At 38.9% G+C, this 19,142-nt stretch overlaps 1 protein-coding gene across 3 annotated transcripts in view; it reads left to right on the forward strand.

Moving 5' to 3' along the window:
* Positions 1-19,142, forward strand: part of Gprk1 (G protein-coupled receptor kinase 1) — a 154,075-nt gene that overhangs the window by 55,815 nt on the left and 79,118 nt on the right. For all 3 annotated transcript variants that reach the window (XM_076213053.1, XM_076213054.1, XM_076213052.1), the window contains one exon: positions 3,680-3,753. In XM_076213053.1, coding sequence (XP_076069168.1) covers positions 3,680-3,753 — 74 coding nt within the window. The remainder of the gene's footprint in view (positions 1-3,679; positions 3,754-19,142) is intronic.

Genomic DNA, 19,142 nt, shown 5'->3' on the forward strand with positions numbered 1-19,142 from the left:
TCTCTCACTCTCACTCTCTCTCTCTCTCTATATATATATATATATATATATATATATATATATATATATTGATGCGCATTGAGGCATTCAACTAAAATGTTTCGATTTTGTTATACAATATTTGTAGGTTCGATTTATTTTGTGTATTACTTCAATTGGTTTCGATTTTATTAAACGTTTGTTGCAAAACACTCTAGAAATCAGATATGGTGGGAAGTCGACGATATTACGTCATAACGTCGACGATATTACGTTATAACGTCGACGATATAGCAAGAGAGTCGACGATATGACGTCATAACGTCGACGATGTTAAGTCACAACATTGACGATATAGCAAGGGGTCGACATGACATCATAACGTCCACGATGTGACGTCATAACGTTGACAATATAGCAAGAGAGTCGACGATATGACGTCATAACTTCGGCGATATAGTAAGGGAGTCGACGATATAGTAAGAGTCGACGAGATGACGTCATAACGTATACGATATAGCAAAGTAGTTGGCGCTATTACGCCATAGCATCGACGATATAGCAAGGGAATCTGATTTATTACGTCATAACGTCGATGATATAGCAAAGGAGTGGACGATATGACCTCATAAAGTCGACGTATAGCCAAAGAGTCTACGATATTATGTCATAACGTCGACGATATAGCAAAGGAGTTGAGGGTATGACGTCATAACGTTGATGATATAGCAAGGGAGTCGACGACATTACGTCATAACGTCGACTTGACATCAGGTCGCAACGTTCGAAGAAGCGGAGACGACTGGGAGGGAGCGGGAGGAGGAGGAGGAGGAGGAGGGCAGGTGGTAAAGTAAAGAAGATATACTCCAGTTAGTTTACTGTATAGAGCCAGCCTGACGCTTAACCACCGAAAAGAATGGGGGTTAGGTTAACCTGGCTTGGAACGAGTTTAGGGAGAACGAGATTAAAAGTGTTCAGTAATTACGTGTTATCATTATTTTTTATTATTATTATTATTATCGTTGTTATTTTTGTGTTTATGCTAAAAGTACTTCAATTCCTCTTGCTCGCTCTATCTCTCTGTTGGAACAAGGCAACTTTAATTATTTGATTATGGCAACCGACTGTCCGTTATCTGTAGGCGTAGAGTTACCAGTTTTGTTATTTTTCATTATTATTTTATTATTATCTTATTGATGTTCGTGTTTTATTTATTATTATTATTAATATTATTAATATTATTACACATCCAAGATGTATTGAGAAATACACGGCCATTCAATGTACGTAGTTGTTAGCGTCTAGGGGTTCCTGTACTGTAGTACCGAGATCGCAACCAGGTTAGGATCTTGCAAGCTCCACCATATTGCTAACCGTTACTGGCCCCCCTTGAGCAAGTGTGTGTGTGTACGGTCACAGTGTATACACGAGCTGTATACACGATCTAAGATGGAGATTATATATATATATATATATATATATATATATATATATATATATATGCTCGCATATACATGCAGGTATATGCCTATATATATCTACATTCCCTTGACATCCGCCCCCCCCTCTCAGTGAGAGAGAGAGAAAAAAAGAGAAGACAAAAAAGAGGGAGAAAAAGAGAAAAAGCTACCTCCCTTTATGAAAACATGGCTGCACTTCGCCCAAGGGAAGCTGTGTGAAGTGTGAGAGATGTATGTAACCGCCATCTTGAAATGCATATGCGTTCAAGTGTGGGATGAAATTTGTATCAAATGTTTGAATTACGTCATATGAGAATTTGTCTTATAACAATAAAATTTGATCGTATGACAGAATAATTTGTAAACATTTTTTTTTATAAATTGTACATCTTTCGTGTAATACTGTATCGTTTTTTAGTATAAATTAAAAAAGTCGCAGTGAAATCGTCGTTTTGAACCGACTCGAATGCATATATATTTCAAGTGTTGTCAGAATTGTATATGATAAATTATTTTGTAAATTGAGAGTATATTGATACAATAGAATACAATTTTTTTTACGGAATTTTCGCTCGTAATCAAACGTGCGCAGAAAACAATTATTTGGTATGACTGATTTTTTTAATTTATTTATTAGATTTATTTATTTAATTCATTTATATATTTACGGTACCAAAAAATAATACTCGTCCTTTATTAATACATTTTAAAAGAAATAACGTAATATATTCAACAACTTGCACTTACCTTAGAAAAAGGGCATACGAGCCGTAAGACCGGCTGGGGACGAGAGAGAGAAGGTTTGAGTGTCCAATTTGGGCTGGGGACGAGAGTGACAACGGGTGAACGTACGTGGAGTGGGAGGATTGAAAATATTTTTTATTATTAGAAATATATTGACAGTATATTGAAACACGATTGACAATACTTAGTACTACTTGGCTTTTCAGTATTCTCATATTGTCAATTATATAAAAAATATGAATTATTTAATTAGAAAATAGAAGCAACTGCAATGATTATAATAGTAATAATAATGATAATTGTAACGATATGATTATCAGTTATATACAACAATAATGATTAGTAATAAAAATAATCTAATAAAAATAATTGATCAGTCGCCGGTTGACAGTTCTTGCGTGGTCTCGTCCCGGTGACCGAATGCCATCCTATTGGGGCCGCTCCTCTCCGACGTCCTTCGCATGGAGAGAGAGATAATTTTTAGAATGAAATGTACGGTCATTGTGTGATATACAGGAACTCAACAACGCTCGTGGGGTTCCGTCAATTCGTCCATGTTTGTATGTGTACTTGATATAAGTACACTCGTGGGGTCCCGCTTGTGTTTGTGATAAACTATGCGTTCGTGCATGAATAAAATGGATAAAGCGAACTGCTCTAAATGATCAATATTATTGCGCAATATTCCGTATTGTGCAACATTACTGAAGAATGACACTTGTTTGGCATGTAGTACACCTAATGTCTGCAATATATTGCGTCTTCAATACCATCCCTACACTGTCAATAATATTGTACAATACGGAATATTGCGCAATTATATTGATCATGTACTATATATCAGTATTATACTGTATTGTATTCTTTATTGTAAATGTCTACAATATTATACTGTATGATATTGCACAATATTATTATTATCATTATTATTATTATTATTATTGGATTAGATAGTATTATTATTAATTCTATACTGTATAATATTGCACAATATTATTGACGGTGTAGTAATGGTACATTTTCTTCAATATATTGCGTCATTCTTCAATACTAACATTAATATTGTGTAATACTGAATTTTGCGCAATAATATTGATCATATACGGCCCGTTTTAGAGAGGAAAAATATGAATACTTGTTTTAGTGTATTTCAGAAATATTACTATAAATTTAATTTGTGATATATGTACCCCCCCATTTAGTGTTATATTTATACCCCCGGCGCGTGGTAAAACTACCCCCCCTCAGGGCGTGATAAAAATACCCCATATAGCCTAGTTGGAAAGTCACTGTCGCACTTGTCATGAGGATGCCGGGTTCGAGTCCTGGGCAGTACCACATTTCAATTTCAGCATGCTGGCTTAGAATTGAAGTGCATTGTGGTTGTTAATATACCATCCATATGAATATGGATGGTTGTTGATGTTAGTAATTAAGTAATTTATTCTAATTTATTGTTTATTTGTATAATTAATTATTTTTAATTATTTTTTCAGGCTACCTCCTGTTCAAAGACTTTTGTGAAAATGTTTTGGAAGACCCTGTTCCACAACTCAGTTTCTACGAAGAAGTAAGTCTTTTTATAATGCTCTTTATTTTATTTATTAATTCATTTATGCACTTATTCATTCATTAAGAGAATAAACGACAAATGAGAGTTCTGTTGGTTATGAAAAACGACGATTAGAAATATATATTTCGAGAACATTTTCGTTTTACTTCCAAACTCATATATTCATTTATGACGTCACTGTCGATATTTCCATTTATTTATTTATCCATTGAAGGGGAGGGACAAGGCTACCGATACTTAGTTCCATAGATTTGGCTCTTCCTTGAAGTTTCCTTGTCACTGCACTCCCTATTTAGTTGCCTTGAGCGATACACAGGGGGAACTTGATACCGGTGTCCTTATCCCCCACTGTTGCAACGAGCTCATTGGTGCGCGTTCATTTGGTCATCCAGAATATTTTTCATTTGTTTTAGTTCCTGTTCCATATTGTATCGACTTAAGAACGCAAAAAGGGGGGAGGCCTACACTAGGCAGTTCCATGTCCTTTACCACTTGTCATCCCTACCCGTAAAATCATCTCATCTTCTCTTAAAGCAACCAATGTTTTCAGCGCTCACTACATAACAATGGAGACTGTGAGATACCCTAAGGCCTACACTGGGCAGTTTCATGCACTTTACCTCCTTCCATCAATAAATTGTCTAACCTTTGCTTTAAACTGGTAAATTAGTTCTTTCCCATTTCCTGACCTGATATCTTAATATGATGACCCTGTCTGTATCACCCTTGTTAAAGTCCTTGACCCATTCGAATACCTCTATTAGATCACCCCGTACTTTTGGTGTGTATTGTCTGATTAAGACGTCAGGCGAGGCTGAACGCGTTAAACGACCTGTGCATATATTGTGTCCAAGTATACGAACACCTCGCATATCCGAACGGACTTATCCGAACCAGTTCGGTTATGCGAGAGATTCCTGTATATCAAGTTTGTTTACGTTTGTCGAAGATGCTCGAGTCGCCGATGACGTCATATCGTCTGGACAAAACGAAACGACGTGACGTCACAAAGAGGCCACGCCCTCCTTTTGTTTGTAAACAAACTATAGGATAGAAACGTCCTGTGGACGTTGATGAATACATTTGTGTTTAGTTACTTTTTAGAAGGAATGACTCAGAAATTAATTAGAAATTACGATAGTGTTTTATTTATTAATCTTATTTTATTTAATATTATTATTTATTATTATTTATCTATTATTCATTCTATTTATCTATTTGTTTATTTTCTTTATTTGATGACGTCATCAAAGCATTCCTGTTTTTTCATGGTCGTCAAAAAGGAAAATATCTATAGAATACATTTTGGAAGCTGTTCTATTACGGAGAAACCAGCAAAGGAATAGAAATTTTCCAAAAGGGACTTAAAATAATAAATATATAAAGTAGTTGAAGAATCTTACACAGCTTTCCATCCAAGTAGCGGAGGAACGAGGAAATCTTCGGCTGGGCTGTGTGTTGATATTTCTGTAATTGTATTTGTATATATATATATATATATAATATATATATATATATAATATATATATATATATATATATATATATATATATATATATAATACACACCCTATAACCACTACACCACCAAGTCCCGCGTGTGTGTGTGTGTATTGAGTAAAGTGTATGATCATTTTTTCACGTTGAGGCTACTAAAATAACAATGGAAAAAATTCGAATTTGTGAATGAAAGAGGCGATATTTAGGATTTTATTTAAAGGTTGTTTTGTATAAAAGAATATACACTGGAATTCGCTACATAAAAACTACATAGAATCTACGTATTCTAAAGTTGAACTAACAATATCTACAACCTAAAGCTCAACATACCGTTTAACTACAAACATTAAAAATAAAATAAAATAAATAAAAAGGGTACCCGGGCGACATGACGTCATCAAAACGCGTATTTCCTTATAAGGACTCGTGCTGTTATCATCGTAGGCTGCTAAATCGGGAATATTTTCTTTTATCCCGTGGCCTTACTATGAAATGTATTTTTAATCGACAATTTCAAGTTTATACTCCTAAAGTAGAGAGATTCAAAACGCTACAGAGAGTTCGTTAAAGTACAGTAGTATAGTCTCTCTCTCTCTCTCTCTCTCTCTCTCTCTCTCTATATATTGTATTAGGCTGCTGTCTTGTATAAGATGGCTTACAAAAATTGTAAAATATATAATACAGCGACGATTTGAAGGAAATAATTTTAGATCTTGCTTATAAACAAACAAATCATTCTATTCTTCTCATATATTTTCGGACGACGTGACGTCATTACTCTAGCTCCTCCCTCCTCCCAGTTGCCTTTTTTTTTTTTTTTTTTTTTTTTTAACGCTATGGAGATTGGTCTAATAGTAAATGGTCTAATATTAAATGGTCTGGAGCAGACCTAACCTAGCCTAAGATTGGGTTTATAGACCAATTGGTCTATTAGACAAATTCGTTTTAGACTAATCGGTCTTTGAGACCAATTAGCATTGGACCAATTGTCCAAAGGAGATGTATAATGTATTAATACAATAGGATATTGTATTATGCTGTGCTTGGAAGATGTATAATGTATTAATACAGAATATGTAATTGTGCTACATTCCTCTTTGGAGCCTATGAAGAGTATGATGTATTAATACAATAGGGTATTGTATTATGTTATGACTCAGCTTGGAGCACTAGGCAGATGTATAATGTACTAATACAATAGGATATTGTATTATGCTACATTCCTGTTTGGAGCGCTAGGCAGATGTATGATGTATTAATAAAATAGGATATTGTATTATGGTACATTTCTGTTTGGGGCGCTAAGATGTATAATATATAATACAATAGGATACTGTAGTTTGCTATAACCTTGTTTGTAGCGCTAGGAAGATGTGTAATGTATTAATACAATATGTTATTGTAGGAAAATTTAAGCAACAACCTATGCCTTTTTTGCTAGGACATCTAAACAAGCTCTCCACTGTTATAAACACAGGAATGAAGGAGGGTACAAGACCCTAAGGCCTACACTAGGCAGTTCCATGCCCTTTACCTCCTGTCATCCATAAATTGTCTAGCCTTTTGTTAAAACCAGTTATTGCTTCAGCGCTAACTAGATAGTTACTAAGTCTATTTAGGTAAACCAGATCTTGCCTATTTCCTTCTTAAACCCCAATTTGCCCAATTTAGACCCATTACTGCGAGTCCTGACCTGGTGTCTTAATATGATGACCTTGCCTCCTGCATCACCTTTGTTAAAGCCTTGTACACACATCCATCTCCTTGCTGAAGGGAGACAGTAACGACTTGGACTATTAGTGGCGTGCAATCTCGGACCTCCAGATGCTATCTTCTAGCACCAGCAAGTCGTGTGTGTAAAAAAAAAAAAAATAAAAAAAAATATAATAATAATAATAATAATAGGTTTATTGAGATAGCAGTGATACACTGACAATAATACAATCGAGTACTTCTATGAGTAATATATTATAAGAGTGATATGCTTAGTCTAAAATTTGTAATGAGTTTATTGTGCGGACAATGGATGGAATAGCACTGTTCTTGTATCGGTCAGTCCTCGGTGCTCTGATGGGTTTGATTTTGTTAGAATGCCGAGTTGCGTGGCGGGTGGTTGTGGTGTCAGGTGGGAGGAAGTGACGGTGACGTGGGTGGAGCATTAGGTCTTGTCCAAACTTATTCAGTGCCTCACTGTGTTTGTCGGACAATTTTGGCAGGCTGAGGGTGGTGAGGGCGTGTTCGTATCCCTCATACTGACTACCCAAGATAATTCTGCACGCTCTTCTTTGTACTTTCTCTAATTTGCTCCTCTGTGTGATGTTGAGTGATGATGACCAGGCTGGGGAGGCGTACATGAGGGTGGGGAGTACGAAGGTGGTGTTGACTCCCTTTAGATCTGGTGATGCGCAGCATGAAGAGTTTGTATGAGGCTGTCCTGATGATGTTGTTGATGTGCTGGTTCCAGTTAAGGTGGTCGTCTATTGTGATGCCAAGTAGCTTGGCGGACTGGACCACCTGAAGGGAATGGGTTCTTAATGACAATTGAGGTGGTGCCACCGCCTGTTTGGATGTACAAACGTGCATGATCACGGTCTTGCAGTGGTTAACTGTCACATTGCTGCTCTCAGTCCACGCTTTAAGGTTGTCTAGGATGTTTTGTAGTGAAGAAAAGTCAGGCTGCCTGGTGTTGATGGGAATGCCAACTGTGCAGTCATCGACGTATTTCCATCTATGTTGGGTGTCCATTAAAGCGTCATTTATGAGGATGAGGAAGCACAGTGGTCCTATCTTGGTCCCTTGAGGGACCCCACAGGTCAGGGGGAGGAGGGAGGATGTCGATCCCTGGTACCTCACTGCCTGTTGACGTCCGGTCAGGATGTCGGCTAGCCATGCTACCAAGTGTGGTTGGATCCCCAGTTGTATGGCTTTGGAGATGATAATGTTATGGTCAACAAGGTCAAACGCTTTTTTGAAGTCAATAAAGGTCAAGGCTAGAGAAGTATTGCGCTTGTCTAAGTGGCTGTGCAAGAAGTCCAGAAGATTAACAAGATAGTGAGTTGTGGAGGAGGATTTCATGTTGCCATACTGTTGGATATCGATTTGATCTTTAATTTTGTTGTATACTGAGTCAAATACAAAACCCTCACAGATAAGGCTTGGGATTGGGGTGATGGCAATAGGTCTAAGGTCGCTTAGTGACTGTGGGTTCGGACATTTGGGGATGGGAGTGATATATGAAATTTTCCAGTCACTGGGGCAGGAGTTTTGACTCAGTGAAGCATTAATTATGGAGGAAAGTGGGAGGGCAAGTTCTGGAGCAAATTCTTTGTAGATTTTGATAGGTAGATCAGAAGGTGTTGTAGATCTGTTATACTTTAATTTACTTAGTTTAGTGGCAACGTCAGCTTCCTGGACAGGGGCAGGGGGTGAGGGAGAGGGGAGGTAGGCAGGTAGGCCGGAGAAGTTAAGGGGGGGTAAGGTCTGGCAGATAGAGGCAAAGTGAGTATTAATCTCTTGAGCAGCTAAGTCAGGTGGTAAGTGTGAGGCGCAGGGCAGGTGAGAGGCCTGATTATTTTGTAGCCCGCAGAGAGCCTTGATCTTACTAAACCACTGACTGTTATTTTGTTGTTTGAGGTGTTCTACTTTATTAGGGTAGTACGAAGACTTTGCAATACTTATCTCCTTGATGACTTTATTTCTGAGGGACCTGAAGAGGGGTCGATCAGTATAATATGCCCTGTTGCGTTGTTTAATGAGACGCTTAATACGGGGTGTTATCCATGGGGCGTCTGATCGGTTCACGGAGAAGTCCTTGACCGGGAAAAAAAGTGGAAAGCTTCAGTAGTGGTTGTTGAGTGTGTGTGTGTCTTAATATGATGACCTTGTCTGCATCACCTTTGTTAAAGCCCTTGGCCCATTTGAAAACCCCTATAAGATCACCCCGCGTTTATATAATTTGGCTAGTATATATATATATATATATACTAGCCAAATTACCCGCGCGTTGCTGAGGACAAATGATGATCATTTTAATTTTGATAGAATTTGTGGAAAAAATTACACGTATCAGCATAAGTCCATGGTAAAGGTAACACAAATAAAATGTTAAAAAAGCAATAAATAGATAAATAAATTTAGGAAGGAGACGCCCTTTGGAAATAAAATATATTTGAACCGGATTACATTACCACCCGCCAAAAAGTAAAATGAAAATAACCAATATTTAAACATTTGGTAAAATTATACAACCATTTTACATTTACATGCTTTCTCCTTACAAAGGCTATCATAGTTTGTGGCAACATTAATTTCACAAATACAAATAATATATATGAACACATATGAGTAATTTGCTAGTGAACAGCGACATCAACCAGATAATTTTTATGACCGTTGCGCAGAGGATTCGGACCTACTCCTCTGGCGCCAAGAGGCTCGCAATTCAGTGTCTTAGACCGCTCAGATCGATAGCTGAGCGGTCTAAAGCAGAGCAGTAGGTTCGAATCCTCTGCGCAACGGTCATAGAAATTATCTGATTGATGTCGCTGTTCACTAGCGAATTACTCATATTGTTACAATGACGATAGCGTGAAAGGGATTTGTTCCTGTCCTTACCCCCTGCTACGAGTGTGGTTGGCTCTTCTGTGAAAATAGGAATTTGGGGCCGCAGAGAGTGGTCTTTCCTAAATCTCGGAAGCCAGTAGCGCTTCGAGTTGGAAGAGTTTTAACCATCGATAGCTGAGCGGTCTAAGGCAGTGACTAGGGAACCTCTTGGCGCCAGAGCAGTAGGTTCGAACCCTCTGCGCAACGGTCATAAGAATTTTCTGATATGAACACATACAATTGTTTGTTTAATCATAGTAATTTTTGTCACAAAATGCCAATCTGTTAAGGGGACACTACAGTAGTGGCGTGTTACCCCACCATACCCCTCCCTTAACCCCAGCCAAAATAAATAATATATATATATATATATATATATATATATATATATATATATATATATATAATTTTTAGAAATGAAATCTAATTATCCAAGTATCTGGAGTGGTAGGGTATCAGAATATATATGGTTATGAGGTTCTATCTCCAAAACACTAGGAGTTCGTGAACAAACAAACAGACAGACAGAAGCTACTACTTTATTATGTTATACATATATATATATATATATATATATACATATATATATATATATATATATATTTCTAAACAGAAATGTCGCACATTTGTAAATGACACACAGGAAACCCACAGTCGGAGAAAATTAACTTCGAAAAAATTGGAAACTTATATTTAGGCTATAAACAGTAGCCCACTTAAGGGTACTATCCTGAAGAGGGCTACACATAATATCCGAAATATAAGATTCGTCTTTTTTCGAATTTTATTTTCTCCGACTGTGGGTTTCCTGTGTGTCATATATATATATATATATATATATATATATATATATATATATATGTATATATATATATAATACATAAACACACACACACACACATGTATGTATATGAGGTAGAGTATAATTACCATTACTATATGAGGTTGAAATGTTGATTTCAATATGAGGCCATGAGGATTAGCTAGAATATGAGGTAGGGTTGGATGGTCGGTATGTGACTATGAGGACTGTGAGACTCCAGGAGACTAGCTGTGAAGAGAGTAATTTGAGATATGTGGTGTATGAGGAAAAGAAATACGAAATGGACCCAGTCCCTTGATATGAGGAGTATGTCCCGATGGGCTGGCATTCGCTCCACCTTTTCACATAAGGAAGAACGTTGGCGGACACAGTAGGGCTGCGGGTTCCCTACACAGTGAAACTCTTATCAGATATCATTATGAATTATATTATTATTATTATCATTATTGTGTTATTATTATTAGTAGTATTTTTTATTATATTTTTTATCATTATTAATAAGTAGAGGCTTCATGTTGGATTATGAAGTATAATAATATGAAGACGAATATGAGGTAGAATATGAGAAGTATAGGGTACAATATGAGAAGTATGAGGTACAATATGAGGAATATAAGGTACAATATGGTGAGTATGAGGTACAATATGAGGATTATGAGTTACAATATGAGAAGTATGAGGAATATAAGGTACAATATGAGGAGTATGAGGTACAATATGAGAATTATAAGGTACCATAAGAGAAGTATGAGGTACAATATAAGAAGTATGAGGTACAATATGAGGAGTATGAGGTAAATATGAGGAGTATGATGTACAATATGAGAATTATGAGGTACAATATGAAGAGTATGAGTATGAGGTGATGTCAACAGTTAATATGAGGTAGAATTGAGGGCTGGATGTAAACACAGGGGAGGGGAGGGAGGAGGAGAAGAGGTATTGGAGGAGTAGGGGAGGAGGAGGAGGAGGTGATGGAGTAAGAGGAGGAGGAGGAAAAGAGGAAGACGAAGGGAAGGAGAATGAGAAAGAGAGGAGGAGGAGGAGGGGGTGATGGGGTAAGAGGAGGAAGAGGAGGAGGTGGTGAAGGAAAAAGAGAGGAGGACAAGAAAGAAGACGAACAAGAGGAGGAAGGGGGAGAAGACGAAGTGAAGGGGAGGAGGAAGAAGACGAATAAGAGGAGGAGGAGGAGGAAGACGAAGAAGAAGACTTACAAGAGGAGGAAGAAGAAAACGAATAATAAGAAGACGAATAAGAGGAGGAGGAGGAGGAGATCTGGGTGAATCCCCTCAGGAGGAGGAGGAGGAAGGAGGAAGAGGAGGAGGATAGCGTCGTCGTCGCTAGCTCAAGTGCTGGCCCCAATGCCTCTCAAGGACTTGTAAGCCAGCTTCCTCCACTTGCACCAACCCCAAAGCCTCCTTGCACCACATTGGTGCTTAATTGTCACCCTTGCACCACAGAGACCTCTTTCACCAACTTGCACCGGCCTTTGGACCATTTGTAGATGGCTTTCACCAATTTGCACCGGATCTTGAACCATTTGCACCAATGTGTGGCAGCTTGCACCGGCTCTTGAACCATTTGTACCACTCTGTGACAACTTATACCATCTCTTGAACCATTTGTACCACTCTGACAACTTACACCATCTCTTCAACCATTTGCACCAGTGTGACGAGTTGCACTATCTCTTGAACCATTTGCACCTGTGTGCGACAACTTACATCTCTTGCAATATTTGCACCAGTGTGTGACTACTTGCACCATCTCTTAAACCATTTGCACCAATCTATGACAACTTGCACCATCTCTTGAACCATTTGCACCAATCTATGACAACTTGCACCGCCTCTGTAGTGATTGATGATCTTTCGTTTGCACCATTATGGTGTGAAAAGGGTTCACGTACACACATACACCAAGTGATCTGGTTCCTTGATCCATTTGCACCAGTGTATGAAATCTTAGTGACCCCAAACGCTTTTGAACCATTTGCACCATGGTGAAAGGGCGAGCTACGCTTAAACATTCTTTCACCACTGTTTCTCTATCACCACTTTGGTGCAAGTCTTTACACCATTTTCGTCAGTTGACACTACCGTTTCTGTCATTCGGAATATTTAACTTCCAAAATTGGGAATATTTTCACCAGTTGAACCATTTGCACCGTTTTGTTAGTGTTTAACACATTAATGGCGAAAGTTTTAGTCTTTATTTTTATTAATTTTATTATTCATTTTCTATAACTGAAATCTGATCATTAATGATTCCAAATTGTCGATAAGATTATGTTTATAACTGTAATACACACACATGAACGCGTGCGCAGACACACACACACACATATATATGTGCATGTATATATATATATGTGTGTGTGTATATATATATATATATATATATATATATATATATATATATATATATATAAACACGCCCACACATATACGCACATACACACACACACACACACACACAGGTACACACCCTCTCTCATACACACACACACATACACACACACACACACACACACACACACACACACACACACACACACACACACATGTATACATATATGATCACCGGTGACCTTCGCGTGCCGTAACACACCATGCAAAGGTGATTTGTTCGTTAGTGTTATGAGCCCTGCGATGAGCAGAAGTACCTAGATCGGGTCCCGAATAAGATTTTTTTCTGATCTGGTGGTTAAACTCTTAGAAAACGTAATCTAATTAAAAAAGAATATTTTGTTATATATTTTTGTATGTTTGCTTGAAGGAATTAATATATATATATATATATATATATATATATATATATATATATGTGTGTGTGTGTGTGTGTGTGTGTGTGTGTGTGTATGCGATTAAAAGCCAGAATTAATAAATAAAAAAATGAAACAAATATATTAAAACATAATTTGATGGGAATAATATATTTTTTGTCAACATATAATTCGAAATCGTCGAAAGAGTTAGAGAAGTAATTAAATAAACAGGTAAATAGCTTCACTTGACTCGATAAAAGATTCTAGAAAAACAAATGAAAAGATTGGTTATATAGCATCCTCATCTCCCTCCTCTCTCTCCTTCTCTTCTTTCTCCTCTTCCTCGTCCTCTTCTTCCTCTTCTTCTTTCTCCTCTTCCTCTTCTCCTCTTCCTCCTCCTCTCTTTCCTCCTCCTCCTCCTCGTCTTACTCCCCCTTCTCTTCACCCCCTCTTCCTCTCCTCATCCTCTTCCTCCTCCACCGCTTCCTCCCCTCCTCCTCCTCTCCTCTTCCTCCACCTCCTCGCCATCCTCCTCTTCCTACCCCTCTTCCTCCTTGTCCTCTTCCAAACCTCCTCCTCCTCTTTTTCGTCTTCCTCTTCCTCCCCCCCCCCCCCCGTTTTCCTCTTCCTCCTCGTTTTCCCGCCTCTTCTCCGCCTCCTCTTCGTCCTTCTCCTCCTCCCCCCGTCACCCTCCCGAAGCGAGTGACCTGACGTAATGTGTAAGTCACGATGCCATTTGTGACGTCACAGGACACTAACGTCACCGTTGATTGATGACGCTAAACTTAGCTTTGTAATGTCACAGTTCATAGTGTGACACAACTCATGACGTCATTATTCATAATATGACGTCATTATTATGACGTTACATTTCCATTATGACGTCACATATTGACAATATTAGTCCATAAATTTATTTATTTATTTATTAAAATCACCAAGCGGCTGCTAATATAAAGGAACACGTCATAATTGACATATTGACAGCATGATTTTCAGCATTGACATCTGGAGTGTCAGCATTGACAACATGATTTTCAGCATCGACATTTTGATTGCCAACATCGACAGTATGATTTTCAGCATTGGCAGCATTATTGTCAACATTGCATGACTGCCAATATCGACAGTATCAATGTCAGTAGCGAAAGCATGATTGCTAGCATTGACAGCATGAGTCCCAGCATGGGCAGCATGATCGGTGGCATGCTGTGCCAATAGACGAAGGGATTATGTCATCTATAAATTCTATATTTCGCTAAAACTTTTGAGGTAGCGGCACACTAAGCATTTCTCGCTAGCATGCTACTCGTTTTAGCTATTTGCTTTGCCTGCCCACTCTTGCAGGGAATGTTTTGCTAATGACTTTTTGGCTAGCGGCTAGCGAAAATGAATTGCAAAATAATTTTTTTATTTATATTTTATATATAAACCCCAGGAATGATGGCTTATTTGAGGTCTCAAGTCAGCAGCAAACCTTGCTATTGATTCTTCCCAGCAGCTATCCAATTTTTCCAGCAGCAAGGGTCGGTAGCATGCTACTTTAGATCTCAAAAATCAAAGCGAGTAGCAAAAGCAAATAGCACAGTAGCAAAAAATGCCTAGTGTGACGCCTTTACAGTATATATATATATATGTATATATATGTATATATATATATATGTATATATATATATATATATATATATATATATATATAATAATAAAGTAGTAGCCTCTGTTCACGATCTCCGATGGTTTTGGAGATAGACCCCCATAACCATATATATTCTGATACCCTATCACTCCAGGTACTTGGATAACTATATTTCATTTCCAACAAAAATTAATTTGGTTAGGGTTAAGGGTTAAAGTTAGGTGGGATATGGTGTGGTAACACGCCACTACTGTAGTGTCCCCATAACGCACGTAATATTTTTGTGACATAAAACATACTATGATTAAACAAGCCATTGTATGAGTCCATAAATATCATTCATATTTGTGAAATTAATGTTGCCACAAACCATGATAGCCTTTGTAAGGTGAAAGCATGTAAATGTAAAATGATTGTATAATTTTACCAAATGTTGAAATGTTGGTTATGTTTATTTGATTTAATTGCGGGCGGTAATGCAATAATGAAGTTTAGAAATATTTCAATTGTTCTTTTACGCTCGATTACTGTTCACGTAGTTTTAACAATCCACGCAACGCGTGGGTAATTTTGCTAGTATATATATATGTTTGTGTGTGTGTGTGTTTGTGCATGCAAAATCACCACAGGAAAAGAGAAAATTGTAGAAAGTACTTTTGTGTATTTACAACTCCAAAGTAAGACACCTACAAGTATGATTAAATGCACAAACGGGAAGTAACCTGGACACGTGGGTAATAATAGGGGGGATAGTTAGGGGGGGGGTATTGCTCTTACTTCCATCGCTTAGATTTGGGTCCTTTTTAATCACCAAAATATCAAATGCTGACCCAATGTGGTGATTAAAAAGTATCGGTCAGATTGACCCAGAGGTAGATCAGGTCAAAGTTAATGTCACGGTACTCGTTAATCTTTAGTATATTTTTCTCTTCATCCCGTCGGTTGTTGATCACATGTCCTCCATCTTCCTTCCTTTTTGTGTATTTATTTTTTAATTAATGATTAATTAATAATTGTAGCTGTCTTAGTCTGAAGATATAAATACACGAAAATATTTATTCTCTTTTCTCCTGTGATGACATTGCACACACACACACACACACACACACACACACACACACACACACACACACATAATATATATATATATATATATATATATATATATATATTTATATATATGAAAAATGTGAAGAAGAAAAACTGGAATTTTGGTTCGAGTTTTATTCTTGACTAGTTTCGCTACAATTTTTTTTTCCAAAATGATAACGCCACAGGGCTAGAAGGACTATTCTTTTGAAAAAATGTAGCGAAGCTAGTCAAGATTAAAATTCGGACTAACATTGCAATCTTTCCTCTTCCCATCCACTTCAAGTTTTCAGAACGCCTCAGCAATATATGTGTGTGTGTGTGTGTGTGTGTGTATAGTGACATTAAATGCGTGGATAGGCAGAATCTCTTACATGTCCGAACTCGTGTGTGTATGTACACATGTGTATATATATATATGTGTGTGTGTGTGTGTGTGTGTGTGTGTGTGTGCACCATTGTTCTTACAATGACCTCTTCAACCTTCTTGCGCCATTGCCGGTTCGAGTTCCACCACTTATCTTCCTACGTGGATCAAAAGGTGCGCAATTGGGTGTGTTGCTCTCGGCAGGTCCACCGCTCTATCCCCGGTCGAGTGGTTCAACCCGAGTAGGAAGAGTTATTATATTTTTGTCATTATGTATGCATGACTTTAGTGTATACACACACACACTCACACATACACACACACATATATATATATATATATATATATATACACTAGCTTTGCCACCACCCCACCAGGGAAGGAACTCTGTGTCGATATCCTTATCCACCGACCGAAGGGCTCCACACAGAGGGTATAGAAATGTGAAAATGTGTAGAAAATTGCATTCTGTATTTATACATGTCCCCCCATCTCCTCTACCCCTACACATGGGGGGTATGGGGGGGGGCTTAAGCGTGTCCCCATTTTTTCCCTCGGCCCCCCATAAAAATAAATTAGTTTTTACGTAAGGGGGGGCATCCGCCCCCTTTACGAAGCTTCGACGTCTATTGAACACTATGGGAGAGCAAACAAGCACTCAGGGATGGTCGTAGAGAGAGAGAGAGAGAGGGGGGGAAGGAGGGAGGGAGAGGGAAAGATGGGAGGAGGAAGGAGAGAGGAAAGAGAGAGATGGGGAGGAAATGGAGTGAGATGGGAGAGAGTAAAGGAGAGAGAGAGAGAGGGAGAGAGAGAGAGAGAGAGAGAGAGGGAGGAGGGAGAGGAAGGAGAAATATGGGAGAAGGAAAAGGGGTGAGAGTGAGATAGGGGAGAGAGAAAGTGAGGGTGGAGGAGAAAGAGAGACAGACAGAAAGAGGGACTGGATAGGGATAGAGATGATGAGAAAAGAGAGTCGGTGGGAGAGAGAGAGAGAGAACGAAAACGAGGAAAAGAGAGATGAAAAGAGAGAGAGAAAATGTAGAAGAGTTTTTTTTTTTCTGTTTGGGCCATGATTCTTTTCGTTCGGGCAGAGGCACTTTAAGCACTTCGAGGCCACAAACCACCACCACCAGGTTGATGTGGGACATCGCACACTCCTCCTCCTCCTCCTCCTCCTCTAGACTCTCTTCTCCAGAATCCTCCTCCTTCTCCAGACTCCTTCTTCTTCTCCTCCTTCTCCTGACTCTTCCTTCTCCTCCTTCTCCTTCTCCAGACTCTTCCTCCTTCTCCTTCTCCAGACTTCTCCTCCTCCTCTTCCTCCTCCTAGACTCTCTTTTCTAGACTCCTCCTTCTCCAGACTCTTCCTCCTCTTCCTTCTCCTTCTCCAGACTCTTCCTCCTCCTCCTCCTTCTTCTTCTCCTTCTCCAGACTCTTCCTTCTCCTCCTTTACCAGACTCTTCCTACTCCTCTTCCTTCTCTAGACTCTTCCTTCTCCTCCTCCTCCTCCTCCTTCTCCAGACTCTTCCTTCTCCTTCTCCTCCAGATTCCTCCTACATCTCTTCCTTCTCCTTCTCCTTCTCCAGACTCCTCCTACTCCTCCTCCCTCTCCTCCTCCTCCAGACTCCTTCTACATCTCTTCCTTCTCCTCCTCCTCCTCCTTCTCCAGACTCTTCCTTCTCCTCCTTCTCCAGACTCCTCCTACATCTCTTCCCTCTCCTCCTCCTCCTTCTCCAGACTCTTCCTTCTCCTTCTCCTCTCCAGATTCCTCCTACATCTCTTCCTTCTCCTTCTCCTTCTCCAGACTCCTCCTACTCCTCCTCCTTCTCCTTCTCCTCCTTCTCCAGATTCCTCCTCCTTCTCCTCCTCCTTCTCCAGATTCCTCCTCCTTCTCCTCCTCCTTCTCCAGACTCCTCCTACTCCTCCTCCCTCTCCCTCTCTCCTCCTCCTTCTCCTAACTCCTCCCTCTCCTCCTCCTCCTCCTCCTTCTCCAGACTCCTCCTACTCCTCCTCCCTCTCCAGACTCCTCCTCCTTCTCCAGACTTGTCCTTCCTCTCCTTTTCCACACTCTCTCCTCCTCCTCCTCCTCGTCCTCCTCTTCCTTTTCATGGTTTATTTCCGGTAGCTTTCAGTTTGTGATGTGTGTGTGTGTGTGTGTGTGTGTGTTAAATTTTTAGCTAAGGGGTTCATTAAAGGGAATAGAATCACCTGTTTTAGCCAGAATAGAATCATTATATACAACGGGTGCGTGTATACACGTACATATACATACTTACATGCGTTAGTTATGTAATCATGTAAAGAATTCAATACATTTTTATTATATTATATATATATATATGTGTGTGTGTGTGTGTGTGTTATAGAACTATTGTATCTTCTGTACAAAGAGATGTATAAAAATATCACAGTTGTATTGTCATAATACATCAAATGATGTTAATTTGTCGCATTTCAATAGCGTTTCTATCCTCGACAGTCACAAAGGCTGCTTGGCTCTGGGCCGTAGGGGCGTCTGGAGAGCGATAGTAGCTGTCCTTAGTCTCTTTTTTCGCGAAAGAGTTCGTAGTAATTGCTCTCGTCCTTTTTTTTATGGGCTTTTGCCAGCC

This window comes from Oratosquilla oratoria, chromosome 30, assembly GCF_046742065.1.
Source record: "Oratosquilla oratoria isolate Oo_2021 chromosome 30, ASM4674206v1, whole genome shotgun sequence".
Lineage (NCBI taxonomy): Eukaryota > Metazoa > Arthropoda > Malacostraca > Stomatopoda > Squillidae > Oratosquilla > Oratosquilla oratoria.